Genomic DNA, 19,786 nt, shown 5'->3' with positions numbered 1-19,786 from the left:
TGCGAAGCTGCATTTTCATCAGAGCCCACACATTTTCTATGGGATTTGCATCCGGTGACTGAGATGGCCAATCTAAAGTGACAACTCCGTTTTGCGCCTTCCACTCGCTACACGCTCGACTCCGATGTTTCGGATCGTTGTCCGCTTGAAGGATCCAGCTTTCATTTTTCTTGATATACCATTGCTTAGCAGATGATAACAAAGCCTTTTGATATATTTTATTCATTTTTTCGGCATTTAAATTCTCGGTAAATAAGAACAAAGTACCGAAACCTTTGTTTGAGAAGCACCCCCAAACATGGACCTTGACGGGGTGTTTAATAGTCCGTTGAAGCATCCTACTGGTGGAGGTTGTCCAGGCGTGTTTGATGCTCGGAAATGCCCAGAAGGAGGATTCATAAAAAAAAATTACGTTGCTCCAATCGCGGTCCAGGTTTTCCTTCGCCCATTCCACTCGTTTTTCAACGTGTTTTGCACTCAACATTGGTTTTTCCAAAGTACTGCGATATTTCAGTTTATTGGCAAGCAAGTGCCTGCGAATCGTTCCGTGAGATATGTCAACACCTTTTGCTTTCAATTTCACAGCAGCTCTACGTAAAGTCAAAGTTGGATCTTTCGAGAACAATGCGAGAATCTTTTTTTCGTCTTTTTTTGAGACTTTGCTTGCACTTCCGCGATCAGGAAAATCATCAAAGTTACCGACCTTTTTATAGCGATTTATCCACTTGCTAACGAACTGCTTCGACTTTCCCATATATTTCGCAGCAGCAGTTTGCGTTAATTTGGGTCCTTTTTCATGCAAACATAGAAAGATTGCCTCAAAGCGAGAGGCGTAAACACAACTCATTTCGAAAAACCACTCAATTGAAGACTAAATTTGACAGAGAGCTGACTTTTTACAAAAAGCATGCAGGACTGAGGTGCCCTCTATGTCATAGAAAAAGAAACAAGACGCTCTGATTTTTTATCTACGTGTAACAGTGACCACGCTCTTATGTAACAAACTGTATATCATTGCCAGGGACCTTGATGGCCATGAGGGTGAAGAGGCAGACGGTAACGGGTGCCATGAGGGAAAGGCGTTCGGAGCGCGCAATGAGGGTGACGAGCGTATCATTGATTTTGCAGACACCCTTAACCTTATACTATAAATATGAATACACGGTTCATCAAACGATTGTTTCATCTTCCTACATTTTATAATGGGAACAGTAAAACGCAAATCAACTATATTCTCATAAGACATTTTACCATCTTCACTGATTGCAAATCCGTTCCCTATGAGACAATCGCACCTCAACATCGGCCGTTGATTGCTGTCCTGCGAATTAAGCCACCGATAAAACAGCGTGAGGAACGCACTGGCCCGCCGCGCATTAAATGGTGGCGATTTGGTGAGAAGAAAGAAGAAACGGTCTCACTCATACGATTGCCAACCATTACGAATGTGGAAGAATCATGGAACCAAATGAAAGACACGATCCACAAAGCGGCCTCTGCAATCCTCGGGGTCACCAAGCCGGGTAAGCGGTACATCAACCGAGATACCGTGAAAAGAAACGCCTCTACCACAAATTTCTCGACGACAAAACACCGGCCAATTGGCAAATTTATAAGAATGCCAACCGTGGAGCAAAGAAAGCAGTCGCTGTCACCCGAGCGAACCATTAAAAAAGTCTTTACAATAAACTGGACACTCGGGAGGGCGAGAGAGATCTGTATCGACTAAAAGCCGTAACGAACGTACACAGGATATCGAACACTGCTGTTACGTTAATGACAAGAATAGTACTTTGCTTACCAACCGTCGAGCCGCAACGGATAGATGGCGAGAATACTTCGAGCAGATTTCAACTGAAAAATTTGCTCATTCTCCACTTCCATAATCATTGCCGACATTTGGAACAGTTTCATCCGTCAGCGCAACTGAAGCCGAGGAGCCAATAAAGCAAATGAAACCGGGGAAACCAACAGGACCTGATGACATCGCTTCTGAGCGCTGGAAAGCGAAGAGCTGGGACCCAACAATGTGGCTCAGTGAATTCTTTGATCGGGTTATTCAGGAGGGAAGAACACTATCTGACTGGCAAAAAAGTACCATAGTTCCAATATGGGAAAAGAAAGGAAATCCAGCAGAATATTCAAATTACCGTCCGATCCGGTTACTTTCCCATACCATGAAGATTTTTTAACGCATTCTTGACAACCGTATTCCCGAAATCGTTGAAATAACCGGATTTGTAAAAAAACTGCGGAACTACTGACGCAATATACGCTGCGCGGTTACTCATGGAGAAACACCATGAGAAACATCGCCCTCTTTACATAGCATTTCTGGATCTAGAGAAAGCGTTTGACCGTGCGCCACACGAACTCATCTGGTATGCTTTACAACACTTAGTGCCAGACGAACTCGTGCACTGAGTTCAATTGATCTACCCCCATCCGAAAAGTAAAGTTCGAAATATGGCGGGTGTATCAAAACCCCTTCGTGTTTCTGTTGGTGTTCATCAAGGAAGCACCCTCTCACCACTTCTCTTTGTTCTTGTTATGGACACCGTCACATGGGATATCCAACGTCCAGCGCTCTACACACTGCTTTATGCAGATGATGTTTTCCTAGCATCTGATAGCAAAAATGATCTCGAACAACTTGTTCAAAAATGGAATGATCGCCTCATACAACACGATCTCAGATTGAATCTAAACAAAACTGAATTTTTGACGACCGATCCCCATGAAACAGGCACAATTACTGTCAACGGCAGTGATCTGCCCAGAACTGAGCGATTTAGATACTTCGGGTCAACGCTATCAACCAATGGAGAACTGCATTATGAAATGTTTCACGCATTAACGCAACCTGGATGAAGTGGCCTTCCACAACTGGTGTTCTTTGTGATTGACGTATCAACGAATGTCTCAAATCCTAAATTTACCGTAATGTCATCCGTCCTGCGGCTCTCTATGGTTCTGAGTGTTGGTCGACTATAAAAGACAATGAACGGCGTCTTGCGGTAATCGAGACGACGATGTTGCGTGGAACTAGTGGCGTGACATGGTTTGATCAGATGATCGTTATGGGGTTGCAATGATCGTGGAAAAATTGCGAGAGAGGCGTGTTCGATGGTATGTTCATGTACTTCGTGCTAACGAGAATTCACTTACCAAGATTGGTCTGAACATCGAAGTCGATGGTAAACGACTAAAAGGCTGGCCGAAACAACGGTGGCTTGATACGCTGTATAGGGATTTAAAAGCCTCGAGATTGCACCCAGAAAAAGTAGGATGTGGTTTTTAGCCATCAAATTTTAACTGACCATTAATCTGCTACGCCTAGTCCATAAACTTTAGGTTTCTTGGAGAAATACATGTACAGCTTTGGCTTCAATTCTTGTCCTTTTTGCGAAATCATTCGAACGTCATTCGGACCGATAAATACGCGCTTTATTACGGCGATCGATATAAATCTGGCATGGCTGACTTATTACGTGTTTAACACTATAATTTCTGAACGACTCCGAATATCAAAAAAATATTTTGCCCATATATTCTACACTATATTTGGATACAATTGATGCCAAAAAAAAATTCGATTCCACGGATCCGACACACGAGATGACCCCCTTAAATTGACATGTAATCGACTTGTTTTTTGAACTGAATTCAAGCCAAAATGTTTCATGAACTATGCTGATTTTAGGTCGATAATCTTGTTCTTAATTTTTCTGATTTGAAATTAGTCATTGAACATAAAATCAATAATTATTCCTTTAGTCAAATAAACACGAAAAATCAATTAAAATTATGAAAAAATCAACGGATCAGCCTACCCAAGAAATTCGAATGTCGAGTAAATGGAATACAAGTACAATTAGTAGACACGAATCGATAATATCAAGCTAATTATCGTAAACAGAATGTGCATAGAATTATTCATTTGCACAATTCACATTCTTCAGATAAATGATCAGATAAGCATTATGAAAAACCCACGCATTCTGAAAAATAGAAATCATAGAATTTTTACATCATGCAACTGTGCATACTGATCGAGACCTTTCCATATAATGAGACTTTGATGAATTAGCCTACTTAGATTATTGAAATAATTTTATGAGACTTTGAAATGCCGACACAGTATCATATTTCTGTATTTCTTCCTCCACCAATATGAACTAAACAAAAGGCCATTTTCAGAGATTCGGATTAGGCGTTTGTAATAGTAAATTCGTAACCAGCTAAATTTAGACTTTTGAAAATTATTGACTAAGATTTGAACCCTCAAAAGATTTGTGCTGTATTGTTTGCCAGAATCTGGTTAATTCAACATTTTTAAAACAACTATTCCATTTTAAATGTGCATAAATACATGCTACACCAAATAGAATGAAATAACCATAACCAACAGCCATTTTATAAACAACAATTAGTCGGAAATGACAAAGTACAATCAATAGATAATAGATTAAATGTTGATCGGATTCCAGTGCTTTGAGATGCTCTGAATATTAATAAGATTGACTAATTATCACTAGGAATATGAAAATTCCAAGAATGTCATGAAAAACAAAAAAACATTTTGTGCTTAATTTCAATAGACCAGAATAGTTATAAGCTCGACGTAGACGTGGTTAACTAAATTATTTGCTTCCAGGACATTCTACTTACCGCACCAGAGCCCTTCGGTTTAGATGCCGCCACATAGGCTAAATACTGAATAACTTTTTTCGTGTTCTCTGTCTTTCCAGCACCTGATTCACCTGTACACAGAATTGACTGATCTTCACGATCTGAAATGACAAAAAAAAGTGATATTAGGAACATTGATAAGAACTTTTGCGATAAAAAAGAGAAGAAAATGTCACTTATTCACAAGGGATCAATTTTTATCAAATACAACAAAATCATCATCATCGGAGGCGGAAAAATCGATATTTGACTCAAGCCTGTCTTAGTAAGCAAACGCAACGTTATGATTTTCCGCGGAAGTCCAAGCCACTTCGATATCCTTCGATCGTCCTGACCTACACTATGGCTTCATCGGGACGGCCTGGTCTGATTATGCTTGAGGTTAAAGTTGCATAATTCGGCAAGTCCTCACACGACCTCCTCACGGTGGTGTGTTAGGAGCAAATGGATCTGGCGGCGGTATGAGCCGAAGCAACAGCTCGGGGATCGTCCTCCCTGCACTGGAGAAGGTGCTAATAGGACCCCAAGCCAGTGGAACAGCATGCGCCGAGGGTTGCGTGGCCAATTTTTTAAAAAACAAATAAACCGACGTTAGAAGAAATAGTGGTGATGCCAGGCGCATCATCGGAGGACGAGCTACTAGGCATCCAGCCATGAGACAGTAGCCGTCGGGAGCACCACATTCCGTGCAAGCCTTAACGTCGCTGTGCTGAAACCAACCGAAGGACATATCGGAGCTAGGCGGCAAATGGACATCTCTTGGACACCAAAGGCAAACACACGGGATCCATCCCTGCTTTGCTTCCTCTCAGGTGGTCCTTAGGTTTCACGTTATAGTTTGCAAGACCAATTCTACAGGGACTTTCTCGGCTCGTGCGTCCCAAAGATCAGCAACGTCTGGGAGGGTGTAAAGCCCAAAACCATCCCCTACAACGAAATTTCCAGGAGAAAAGTCGCTCGCAGCTGGTTTGCCGAAGATCCGCATGGACAAGGACAAGCTCGTCCAATACCTGCGCTTTCAAAACCCCAGGATGCCCATGGATGACTGGGTTGTTATCAAGGAGGAGGAACCCCAGACAAACCACCTGTGCCAAGTCGGGGAGGATTTGGCCCGCTTATAACATAGCCCGATCACGAGAGGTCATGTGCCAGACACGTGCAAATACATACAAGATTACGACTGTCTGCACGGGGCACTGGCCCATAGGGACCATGCCGCCAAGCTTGGTATACCCATAATTCGCATTGCCGAAGCTGCGAAGAAGAGGATGGCCCTCAGGCTATGGACATTAAGCAAACCATTGGGCCTCTTTGCTCTCATAACAACAGTCACTGTCTTAGGAGTTTGTAGCATCAAAACAAGCCTGCCTTAGTAAGGAACTACACAAATTATGATTTTCCGCCCAAGTCAACGCCACTTCGACATCCATCCTACCTGGCGTCCTGACGTACGACATGGCTTCATCTAAAGTAAAGTCCACTGCACGTTTTCTTCTGTAGCCTCTATAAACTTACCGGTCGGAATCGGCTTCACCCATATGGATTAAATGACCCGTTGCTATATCTCTCATAAATTTCTCCATTCCTTTAGCTACATGAAATCAATCCATTTGAAAAATATTCCTCTACCGTTGATAAAGAGAATAAGTTGGTCCCTAAATTTGGCTTTTATGAATAAAAAAAAAATCACCACATTATTAACATAACATGATAACCCCAAGCACAGATAAAGGAGGTTTTATGACCTTGTACTTAATACTATCCTCAGCAAAATATAAAATAACATAAAATACTGATATCAGGAAAAGAGATAAATAAAGTATACTTGGTGGCAGGTCCTGCGAAACGCTGATTAAGTCACCGTTCAAATAAAGCGATCGAATTGAATCATCATGAAAAAAAGGAAGGAAATCATCTCACTTACACGATTGCCGACCATTACATTGAAGGTCCGTGAGAAGAAATGCCTCTATCGTAACTATAAAATGCTGGCCAATCGTTACTATAAAATGCTGGCCAATCGCCACAACCAGAAAGCAAAGAAAGCTATTGTAATTCCTCGATTAGACCAACACAAAGATCTCTACGATAAACTGGACACTCGGGATGGCGAGAGAGATTTGTATAGAATTGCTAAAAGCCGACACCAACGGGCACGATATATCGACCGACCGACAGGAATACTTCGACCAGATTTCAAAGAACGAATTTCTTCACCCATCATTTTCGCAAGCGCTGCGATATTCAGACGATTTCCATCTGTCAATACCACAGATATTGAAGAGATAATGAAACAGCTCTAGAGGAGGTGTTTAACCAGCAACTCCTAGTGCTAGAGAGAGATTCGTGCGCTGGATTAAATTGTTCCCTTGTGGTTCGAATAATAGGGTTCGAAATGGGCAGGTATACCCCTCCCTCTCTCCACTACTTTTACTTTTAAACATCCAACGCCTAGAACCGAGCACAGTACTCCATACTCACTCGCATCACACAACAAAACTGATTTCGGCACAATTGTCCAAAAGTTGAATGATCACCCTATGCAGCACGGCCTGCGAATAATCTGAATAAAACGCTTGTCGAGAATTACTGCCCCATTTTTCTCCTCTCCTCCTGTTTCAAAATCTTCGAAAGACATATCAGCGACTGGTTGTCCGCCCACTTTGGTCACCATATAGTGAAAGAGCAACATGGCTTCGTTAAGCGTAGGTCCACTGCCTCCAACTTGCTCGACTTTACCAACTTTGTCGCCAAATGCCTTTGATAATGTAAATCACAAGATGCTTCTATGGAAACCCTGGTCTCTAAGCGTTCCCATACCACTTGTTTCATGACTTGCCTCTTACCTTTCCAACCGATCCTGCCGCGTCTCTTTCGGCAGCTGCACATCCTTCTCCCCTCCTCTGGCGACCCGCAGGGGCCTATTCTGGGACCTTTATTTTTATTTTTTATCCACGACCCCCTCCCCCTCTTTACTTATCCCTGTTTGCTCTATACCGACAACCTTAAGCTGTTTTCCGCTATATCGTAGCCACTTTCTTCAACGGACATTCCTTATCATACCTAAATTACACTCATGACCTTCGATTCTATCCCCTCCTAAGCTCTATTCAATTTCCTCGTGGGTCCTCGACCACATCCCAAAGGAGTCTCATAAAATCTGTTTGACTGCGGAATCATGGAAGTGAATCGATGAATGGAAAAGATTGAAAGCTCTACTGATCGCTGCGAGTGGTGGCGGACGTAATGTGTTCGAATTCTGATATTGAACGAAATCACGGGAAGTATAGCTCTGTCCGGTAACAGTCGGGCCTAGTAGGGTCTACTCTAGATTCGTACTGTCTTCCATTTACGGGCTCTATATTTCTTTAGCAAAGAACCGTCGCACCATTACTTGAAATGCGTTGAAACGCATCATGGTTGTGATGCTGACCTTGGGATGCTACCTTCAGACCGCTTTCACGTTAACGTTGGCAGCTGGTTCGGCGCTCATTTTTTTTGCAGGATCCTTCCTGGGTAATCTCCATTTTGTTTTGTTGCTCTAACCTTCTCCAAACCGATTGTTTAGCTAGTTAGTGGAGTTTGTTTTTTGTGTTCCGCGTTTTTTTTTTTCGTCATGAAAATGAAGGAGGAGCAATGGGTTTGCGTAAAATTTTACATTAAATTAGGCAAATCTTTCACGGAAACTTGCTGCAGCTTAGTGATGAAATGATGAGTCGTTCACGGTGTTACGATTGGTTTAAACGGTTCGGGAAAAGCAGAATATCAACGAAAAATGAGCCTTGTTCAGGAAAATCTTTAACCTCAATTGACCACTTTTATGTGGCTAAAATGAATGAAATGAATGCCCTTATGCGTTCCAATCATCGTTTGACAATTCGAGAGATGGCAAAGAAGTGCGGCATCTCATTTGGGTCATGCCAGGAGATTTTGACCCAAAAATTGAAGATGAAAAGGGTTGCAGCCTAGTTCATTCCACGAATGATGACAGAGGATCAAAAAGCGCATCGCCTGGAGGTTTATCAGGGGCTCTTGAATGAACAATCCCTTCTTGAAAACCATCATTACATTTGGTGAGTCTTGGGTTTATGGCTATGACGTGGAAACCAAGGTGCGGTCGTCCTAGTAGAAGTCAAAAAATTCACCAAGACCAAAAACAGCTTACCAGGTGAGATCGACCGTTAAAGTGATGCTCGCTGTTTTCTTCGATTCGAAATGTATCATACATCATGAGTTCCTTCCAAAAAATTAGACATTCAATCGTTACCAATCGATACCTTCAAACCTTGAGAAATTAACACCAAAAGATTCGTCGTAAGAGGCCAAAATGATAGGCAACAGGCGCGCGATTTTTCTACCACGACAACGCGCTTTGCCACACCGCGCTCCTCATTCGCAAGTATTTTGCCAAAAAATTGATGACAACCGTTCCCCATCCCCCTTATTCTCCTGGCTTAGCTCCGTGTGACTTCTGGCTGTTTCCAAAACTCAAGTACCCAATGAAAGGACAGCAGTTTCAAACGATAGAGGAGATCAAGGAAAAGACACTGGGACAGCTGAACAGCATCCATGAAACAGAGTTTTCCAGATGCCTGGAACCAAGGGGAGTATTTTGAAGGGGATAAATTAGAACAATTATAGATATTTGTAATAAGGAGTTATTGAGAACGTCCTGGAACTTTTTGATCAGGCCTCGTACACATTTTGCAAGAGAAATAAAGATTAGGACCGGATCAGGGAATAGATTAGTCTCTTTTTCGTGTCAAGAGATATTCAAGCAAAAGTAAAGAGATCAATATAGAAGCATGTAAAAGATAGGAACAATGGAAACAGCTGGTCCCAGTTTGCATTATCATGGAGAATGTTAAATATTACAACTTTATGAGCTCGTCAACTGTTTTAATATGAATACCTAGTAAAAAAAGTATATCGGAGTTTTCATTAACCAATATATGATGTTCACCCATTATCTTATTGATAATAGGACACAATACAGTTGTTTAAATTATTTATCTACTCCCCATATGGCATGATCATCTACTTACTTATTCAATGAAATTCCGTAAAAATGATTTCATTACTTTGGAATGCAAATGCTTATATAGAAATATTATAACAAAAGATCCTGTGGAAAGACACAACCAAGTCTAAGTAGAATCCACACCAAGAATAGTAAAGTTTCCAAGCGTAGTATATATAGATGAAAGCTGCATCCAATCAACTTCCAATTGTTCTCTAAAACATTCAGCCACAATTATATGGCATTTTACTTTGTTTTGAATATTTTTCCTATGATCTAGCAAGCAAGCGCCGGGAAAACGAACGGTGTCACGTATTTTGAAGATCCAAACAAGAAATCCACAACAGTTCTTGACCTAATACACGCAGTGTTTATTGAAAAAATCTTCATAACCATATTTCCCTGACAAAATATTCATTCGTCATCACAGTGAAAGTATTTTTATATTTTGGGACGCATTTACTTGAATACACATTTTTGGCTCTTTAGTATGTGAGTGTCTAGTTTGAAAGATTCTATCCCACTTCAGATGGTTTTTATTCAATTTCCCCGTGCCAAGACGCTTACTCCATTGTCTCACGCATTTTTACCGCATATGTACGTTCATCTTCTAATTTCATTAGAACTTGATATAGATATTTCATAGACTTAAATTAAATCTAGTAGACTTGATCGTTTTGAAATTTTTCTATTCGCTTGACCTACATTTATTGCTCACGAAAAGCACTACAAATAAATTGAAATCTAACGCTATACACAGCCTCCGTTCAATGTGTACCAAACTATGGGGATATCAAGCGAATATAGATCAATTCACTATAATTGCTAGAGAAATCTTCCGAAATGTTGATTGTTATCGAAATTAAATTAATTGACTGAACACTGGATAGTTAGCTATCAAATTGAATTGGAATTCTTAGCGCAATAGAAGTAGAATTGAACATGTGTTGCTAGCGACATACGGAATTCTTGTTTCCTACTTATAAAGCTAAAACCGTACATATCTGCATCAATAAGATCAGATGGATTTCTATAGTTGTTGTACATGTTCTATTTCATTTATCTTTTTGTTTTTATTAGGTCTTTCTCCTAGAATGATTTTCACACATGAGATTCCAGCATGGAAACTCTGTATAGACGGCATTGAAACGCTAGGACTGGAAGCATTTTAATTGAGTATATGTGAGTACATATGTACACGTCTTCCTAAGCGGTCTCTGCTGCCTTCATATGAATGTCTTCAAGTACGGACATCTAAAATGACTCTATTTGTGGTTACACAACGTAGAGAAATCTCACACAGCCATGCCATATTTATTCCATATATGGCTGTAAACTCGAATATGGTCGATGGGTAATCTGTTTTCAGATAAGCTTATTTTTTTTTCAAAATTTTACTTTTGTTAGGGACTGACAATGAATCGGTTACAGCATGGCATGATACAGGTTCATGCATCAATCATAGATTTGAATTCTATTTTTCAGCTGAATATTTCGATAAATCATTTCTACACAAAATATGGCATCAATTATATCTTCTAAATTGTTTTTTTTTCCACCTCGGACTTCGGAATTACATTCAAACTTGTCGTTTGAAATTAAATCCGCCCATTTAATTTTTCAAATAATTGTGCTGCATATTTTTTACCATTGAGCCCTGCCTTAATAAGGAAGTCTAGACACCCCGGTTTTGCGCTAAGGTCCACCAATTCCATATCTCTAAAAGCTGTCTGACGTCCTGATCATGCCATCGTTCCATCTTAAGCAGGGTCTGCCTCGTCTTCTTTTTCTACCATAGATGTTGCCCTTATAGACTTTCTGGGCTGGATCATCCTCATCCGTACGGATTAAGTGACCCGTCCATCCTATTGAGCCATAACCTGACGGTCACGGTGTGGCGCAGCGGGGTTAACAACATTCGAAATTGCGCCACATCACTCCGCTCCCATAGGCGATATCTCATCTCTTCCCAACAAAAATCTTTCCGTACTTTTGGAGGACAATACTGACTCTCGTGTTCGGGCACTCCTCCAAAAGTTCAGCCAGATTACTACCGAATGTAGTCTCTCTAAACCAGTGAAGCACAATGTGCAGCACAATATTAACACTACTGGTTCCCTTATCTGCTCGAATGTGCGTCCCCTACCACCCCAGAAGCTGGCTATTGCACGGAAAGAGTTTGAACAACTTCTGCAATCTTTTCGACCTTGGACTTAACCAAGGCCTATCACCAAATCCCTGTAACTCCAGAAGACATTTCAAAGACGGCAATATGCACACTCTTTCGACTCTTCGAGTTCACACGGATGACTTTCGGGTTGTGCAATGGGGCGAAAACCTTTCAAAGATTTATCCACTCGGTCCTGCGAAACCTCGACTTCTGTTTCGTATATTTGGATGATGTTTTGGTCGCTTCTTCCTCAGAGTCTGAGCACTTAGCCCATTTCGAGTGCATTTTTCAACGTCTCCTTGAAGCCAGTTTAGTCCTAAACGTTGAGAAATATAAGTCCCTCCAGACACAGATGAGATTCCTTGGCTACTTCATTTCCCCTGACGGAATACAGCCCGACCCAGACATGGTACAAGCAATCTCAAGCTACCCGCATCCGAAAACCTTGAGGGATTTGCGGAGGTTCTTGGGCATGCTAAACTTCTTTTATTGTTTCCTGCCCAAGGCTGTCCGACACCAGCCCGTTTTGAACGCGTACTTGTCTGGCCCCAAAACAAAGGACACATGAGAAATTATGTGATCTGAAGAGGCTGTCCGCGCGTTTGATAAATCCCGACAGCAACTGGCTGATGGCATTTCCTCGACAAGATGCACCCCTAGCCGTTTTTGTTGATACCTCTGACATCGCAGTAGGTGCTGCTCTTCACCAAAAGGTGAATCAAGTCTGGCAGCCGTTGAGCTTCTTCTCCAGACAGTTAAACCCCGCTCAACGGAACTACAGCACCTACGATCGGGAACTGCTCGCCGCGTACTTGAGCATTAAATACTTCCGCTTCTCCCTAGAAAGCAGGCCGTTCACAGTGTTCACGGACCATAAGCCTCTCACATATGCTTTGAAACAAAAGCCCGACAAAGCGTCCCCTCGTCAGCTGCGACACCTGAGCCTTGTAAGCCAGTCATGTCCGACATATAGCACGTGAGCACGTGTCCGGCAAGGACAACATAGTTGCTGACGCTTTGTCACGTGTCTCCGAGGTTAACATCCCCGCCTCAATCGACTTCTCGGCTATTGCCACGGCGCAGGTAGATGATGCAGTACTTCAGAGCTTCAAATCCAACCCCAAATATAAATTTCGATAATTGCCCATCTTCGGCTCGAACATCTCTCTCGGCTGCGAATACTCGAACAAGGGACCCCGGCCAAACATTCCGGTCACCTTTCGCAAGGAAGTGCGCAAGGAAGTGTTCCATGCAGTTCACGACGTAGCGCATGCAGGACGTCAAATTGGTTAGTCGCCGAGAAATACTTCTGGCCCTCCATGAATAAGGGCATCAACTGCTTAGCTAGAGAGTGCATCGCATACCAAAAGTGTAAGGTTATTCAGGCATGTAAGAAAAGAAGTGGGCTCATTTCCTCGCACTACCAAGCGGTTCCACACCACACTCCTCGACATCGTAGGCCCTCTGCGAGACCTGCACGGTTACAAGTATTGCCTTACAATCATCGACAGGTTTACGCGGTGGCCTGAGCCAATACCTCTGAAGGACATTACGGCACAATCTTGTTCCGAAGCCCTCTGTTGAGAGTGGATCGCTCGTTTTGGCGTCCCCCAATTTGAGTCCACCCTTTTCTCGGAGTTAAGCAAACTCCTGGGATTCAAACACCAGCGAACTACCGCTTACTACCCGCAAACCAATAGGATGCTAGAGCGTTGGCACCTGCCTGCGCGCCCAAGGAGCTGGACACGTGCACGCACGTCCTGATCAGGACGGATGCTGTCCGGAAGCCGCTGCAGCCTCCATACGAAGGTCCTTTCGAGCACATGGTTTACTGGATGGCCGCTATAATATAGGGAGTAGGGGCTCTTCTCCAGGAAACCGATCCCTGTCCATCGCATCTCTTGCAACGCTGTTACATCAGCCTTATATTGGGACAGGGTATCGGCTAGCTGCTCAGCAGCATTCGGTCTGTACAGGGAGCGCACGTTCCATGAGAAAAGGCGCAAATCGGTCATCCGCTGTCGTTGCCGGGTTCATTGTTGTAAAATTCATCCTGTCCCAGGTTCCTTCCGTGGCTTCGTAACATCGGTTTTCCATGTAGGGTTGTCACCAATCTAGATGACCAGTTGGTACATTTTGTCCCGATTTTAAGCGAGGGAGACTCGCCTTCATCCTTCTCTGTCTGCAGTTTTTCATGAAGAAAGAAATCCCAGCAATCACCACGTGGAAGTGGAGATAAGATTTGGTGGTAGAGCTGTTGGTGTTGGTTCAACAGACGTTTCCCAGGTTTAATGCTCTATCGTGGGGACCAATCGACGTTTCGCCCTGGGATCTTCAACCGAATCGGTTACAGCATTGCATGATACAGTTTCATGCATCAATCATAGATTTCAATTCTATTTTTCAGCTAAATATTTCGATAAATCATTTCTACACAAAATGTGGCATCAATTATATCTTCTAAATTGTTTTTTCCAGTCAAAACTATGGAATTACATTCAAACTTGTCGTTTAAAATCCGCCTATTTAATTTTTCAAATAATTGTCCTGCATACTTTTTTGCCAATGAGAATTTATTTCGAGAGAATAATATAACATATTATTAATAAAATTCTATAGCACTTCCATGACTCAACAAATATAATTTGAATTGCCGGAATGTAACGAAACTCTTTGACATAAACCGACGTACCATGCTTTCATAGGAACACAATATATGAATGTGATAATTTACAAAGTTTCGTGATTCCAATGCCATTCTGTTGAATCATCTTTTGTGCAATGATTAATTCAGAAAAGAATGATGCATCCACAGTTCATAGTATCCTTCCAACTCTAAGTCTCCTTCAAATGAACATTTCAAACCTTCAAACGATGTCGCCTGATATCTTAGCGCCTATTTTTGAAAATTATCTCTAAGAACACCTTAATAAATTACTATTAATTCCATAAAGCAAATTTCAACCTTCATTTAAACATGATTCCAATTATCAACACATTCATGCCTCAAGTAGGTCATTGAGTAATGTGTTTATAACAAGTTGCAAAAGTGCCATGCGGTTTTCACTGTTCCCTTTTCAATATTTTACTCATAACTTTCTTGAAGTTACAATTCGACTTTAAAAACAACATATATATGTACGACGAGTACTAAGAGTCACGGTTTCCAGATGAAATATATATGACATTCCACGCTTTGCGCGTAAAATAAAACATATTGACGAAAATTCATACTCGTTTTTAGTGAAGCTTGAACCTTATATGGGAGTCAAGTGCTATGGAACTGTAAAGTCAAGTTGGAATGTAACTGGAACTCTTCATATATAATATTTGCTGAGTTAGAAAACCATTTCGATCATTCTATATTATTTCAATGTATGTTTACAATTCTGAAGTACTCTTTTAGATAAACTTACTTCATATTGTTTCAGAACTTACCTTGCAACATTGACCTATAGGCAGTATCCGTGATGGCGAATACATGTGGAGGCACTTCATGTCGTTTTATTCCCTTGTATCGCTCCATAATTTTCTCCGTATAAATTGGAAGCTTTTTATATGGATTTACAACTACACAAAACAGTCCGGAATAAGTCTGAAAAAAATGAAAAATTATAAGTCAAAAAGAAGTAAAACGTTATAAATTAGTATCATATTGAACCACTTCAACCAATCGTCAATAAAAATTTCTAAATCTTTTTCTATAACCTAATATACTTTTTATCCATGCAAAAAGCGCTGCATTACATATGCTAAATTGAATATGATCCCCCAGGCGAACAGGCAAAGGAATATCACTTCAACAAACTACTTTGTGGGGTATATGCTTCTAGTTCTGGAAGATGAAGTGTGAAATGAAAAAGGAAGTATCCTTACTACTAGTAGAGGACACTTAAAATAATGAGACCTCAAATGGCGTATGCCTCAGACTGGTTCCTGTGAAAAACAAGCATGTTCACGAATTTGTTGCGTCGAAAAAATAAAAATATATCCAGATATATCAGCACATTGTCTTCCGGGAGGGCTAAAAATTCCTAGCCCTCTGCTATGCTACATATACTAGGAAAAGTTAATGTAGGTAGATTTATCGAAACTGTTCTTAAGATGCATATGAAAGGATTATCGCTAAGCGTCCATAGATTTCCTGCCAGTCCCGTCAAAAGAAGATGGAGGTGATTCTTCTTCAATGCTAATCCAGACGCTTTATGTTCTCCGAACATCTCTTTCAAAGAACAAACTCATGTTGATACCAAAGTCTTACGCAATCTGATCCTACGCATATATTGCAATAAAACCACCGTTTGTCCTTCGTTATATTTTGGGTGACATTCAAATTCTCACTGCTTACTTCTTCATGATTGCCCCATATCATTGCTCGTAAGACGACTATTAACATTTGAACGATTCCACCTTCATTTTTGCAGATATCTTAGCTATGCAACTTTTGACTGTTAAATCGTCCCAGCTTCCTCTCCTCCAAATTAATTGTTTCCTTAACTTTTACCACTTTTCCAGAGCCTTGCCATATTTACTCGAAAGGCAGCTCATTCTCTTCCTTAGCACTCAAAAGATAAACCCTACTGGATCGCTATACAATACTCACTCGTGTATCCTCCTTACTTTTCAATTTTCTTCTATTTACCACTTCGCTTTCTTCTCACAGTAATTATCCCAAAACTCTTGTCTTTCCCCCCCCCCCCCTTCCTCTTCCCCACCCGTGGCACTTGCTTCTAAAAATGCGCATAGATGTTACGCTCATCAATTTTACAACTTGGGCGATCCATTGCCTTCAAGTCAAATAAGCGAGTTGTACACTGTTGTCAAATTTCTTACTGTCCAGCATATGCCAGTTGCTACCTCTGTCCCTAAAGGCCTCCAATTCTTATCACTCGCTTCACCACTTCACACTTTCCATCTGCCGACTTATTACCTCTTGAATAGTCATCTCCTCCGACTTTGCACTGTCCTGCTAGGTATGCTCACCCTGCTTAGAAATTTTTCTGCTGCTTTTTTCCTTCCGCCATTTTACACCTTCACCTATGACTTTTCTTTCATGATCTACTGCTGCTTGGTAGTTTCGCTCCTGCTCTTTGGTCACCTCCTAACTGATCATTTCTTGTGATTCTCGAATATTCTGACTGGTGCTCTCATGCAACCTGGCAGCTTCCTCCTGCCATTTTTCAACTTCCAAGCTCCCGTCAACGTAAGTCTCAGTAATATCAAAAAGGAATTCATTGCAGAAAAGTATTTGTAGAAGCGTTCCATTTGATATATTCTGTATATAACTTTGTCTTCGTAGAAATATATTTATCAATTGCTTATAAGAGAGTTCTTTGCATGTACGCACCATTGAGAAGCAATCATGTATGAATCTTATGCACCTAACCTCGATTAAAATTTTGACCCACTCAATTATCTAACCAACTAATATTTCATTCGCTTTATCAAACAATTAAATGGTAATCCAATTTCTGTTTTGTAAATAATATGAAATATTAATAGAAATCATTCAATGAAAAAGTAATAATTGCATTATCAAGTTGGACTCAAAAAGCTGCCGGCAATATTGTTATGCATTCTATAAGCGTTCTACTATTTTGAGACATTCTCAGTCAACCATTGAATGGTATTTAATTAATTCGCCAAATGAAAATCACTTTGCATTACATACAACCAAGCTACAACTTTTAATTATTATATTTCTCTTCATCATAAGAGAAATAATATTTGCATATTTTTCACTATTTGCTGTTATCAAGAATTCTCTGCAAATTCTAGAGTGAAATACTTCCTCCATATTAAAGCACTTGTTATTTTAATAGAAAAACCACAAAGAAAAATGCTTACTGTTGCTTCTCCGCTTTTATTGTGTAAAAATTAGTAGAAATAAACAGGAAACGCACACGAAAAGGGAAACAAATGTGCTTAGGACTGTGGAAAAAATTGTGGAGTTTTAATTTCGATTTTCATGATTTTTTTCAGATCATTCCGTTGAGTAGTTTCTGACAATGTGTCCATTAAAGATATCATCACCTTCGACCCCCTGCACTCCTTTCCAATGAATGTCAAAACTAAGCCTGGCATAGAAAAGTACTAATCGAGATCTTTCATTTGATACCCAACATGACTATATTCGGTGAAACAAATTGTACGCCCCCCTGTTGTATATATGAGGACCCCTCCTCCCCCCTTAATATCAACATAGAAAGGTGTATCTCAGTGCATGTCTGGACGTTCACAGGTCCCATCTTTTCACCAAATTTCGGGTCAATTGGTGTAGCCGTTTCTGGCAAAAATGCAGTGGACAAACAGACAGACAAACATTGAACCGATTTTAATCAGACGTCACAATCATTTGTACAAATGTGTTTATTTTGATAATTCTAAACATAAGTGATCATGAATTAACACAAGCTCATTCTTAGTCAGCCAAAAAATTAAACCTGCTGTTATCGACTTTGAAAATATAAGCAAAAGGCTACGCACTCTGCGTTAGCCAGGCAAATTTAAAAATATAAGCCTCATAAACGTTTACACCCCTACAGAGGAGACTGCAGAGTCCGAGAAGGGTACCTTCTACGAGGCAGTTAAGCGGGCCCTCGAAGCCTGTCCTAAGTATGATATCGAAATCATACTTGGATATTTCAACAGCCAAGTGGGGACGGAGCCCGTATTCAGGCGATACGTCGACTCCCATAGCTTACATAGGGATACCAATAACGGACTGCGGGTTATTCAGTTAGCAGTATCCGACGAAATGTTTGTTGGAAGTATCTGGTTTGCGCGAAAAGCGGTCCACAAACATACGTGGGCATCTCCAGACGACATCACTTTCAACCAAATTGACATCGTGCTGATTGAACGCTGCCACCTCTCAGCCTTAATGAATGTAAGAACATATAGGCGGGCCAATATAGACTCGGACCACTATCTCGTTGGCATAGTGTTCCGAGCTCGAATTATGACACCACCTACAATCCCCTCTGACAATGAGGTGAGAGTGAATACTGAAGCCATTCACAACACAGTCCCCCGTAACACCTATAAGGGGGAAATGGATGCCGCAATAACCGCAATCAACACAGATCCTGGAGATGAAGCATCAACAAATGATCTCCACAACCACCTGAAGAACGTTATCATTAATACGGCCACAAATATACTTGACCCCAGCCGCAAGAAAAATCGGAACGGCTAGTTTGACGATGAATGTAAGCTAGCAACGGAATGAAAGAATACTGTATACTGAGTAATGTTGCATTCTCAAAGAACGCAGGCACGCACAGAGACTTACCACGAATTCCGTCAAGCGGAGAAGCGACTTCACAGGCGGCAAAAGGAAGCCTGGGAGAAGCGACAAGTCTGTGAACTAGAAAAGTACAGAGAGCAACCGCACCAGATGCGCAAGTTTTCCAACAAGTCAGCAGGATGAAGCCCTATACGCCGCGATACTTATCCTGTCGAAACAAATAGGGAAACCTGATTTTCGACAGAATAGACATAGTGGAGCGATAGGTTGAGTATTTTGATTAACTGCTCAACCAAAATGTTGAGTTGGAGGTCCGGCCAACTGAAGACGACGGACAAATGCTGCCACCACCAACCATAGAAGAAACAGTCCGTGCAATTTATCGGCTTAAAAACCATAAGTCGCCAGGAGCTGATGGAATTACAGCGGAATTGGTTAAATATGGAGGAGACCAATTACACCAAGCGGTCCATCAATTGATGGTCAAAGTATGGGACAGCGAATCAATACATGACGACGGGCAACGTCTCATACATAGAAAGGGATATATCACACAGTGCAGTAATTATAGAGGTATCACGTTGCTGAGTACCATCTATAAGATATTCTCCGCTATTTTGCTAGGTCAGATAGCCACATACGCCCAAAATATCAT

At 41.2% G+C, this 19,786-nt stretch overlaps 1 protein-coding gene across 4 annotated transcripts in view; it reads right to left on the bottom strand.

Annotated features, from left to right (window-relative positions):
- Positions 1-19,786, bottom strand: part of LOC119661747 (myosin heavy chain, non-muscle) — a 94,429-nt gene that overhangs the window by 28,478 nt on the left and 46,165 nt on the right. For all 4 annotated transcript variants that reach the window (XM_038071213.1, XM_038071216.1, XM_038071214.1 and 1 more), the window contains exons 4-5: positions 15,321-15,477; positions 4,672-4,793 (exon numbers count right to left, since the gene is read on the bottom strand). In XM_038071213.1, coding sequence (XP_037927141.1) covers positions 4,672-4,793; positions 15,321-15,477 — 279 coding nt within the window. The remainder of the gene's footprint in view (positions 1-4,671; positions 4,794-15,320; positions 15,478-19,786) is intronic.

The sequence above is a fragment of the Hermetia illucens genome, chromosome 1 (genome assembly GCF_905115235.1).
Source record: "Hermetia illucens chromosome 1, iHerIll2.2.curated.20191125, whole genome shotgun sequence".
Lineage (NCBI taxonomy): Eukaryota > Metazoa > Arthropoda > Insecta > Diptera > Stratiomyidae > Hermetia > Hermetia illucens.
Note: the sequence above shows the minus strand (reverse complement) of the source record. Positions and strands in the feature narration are given on the sequence as shown.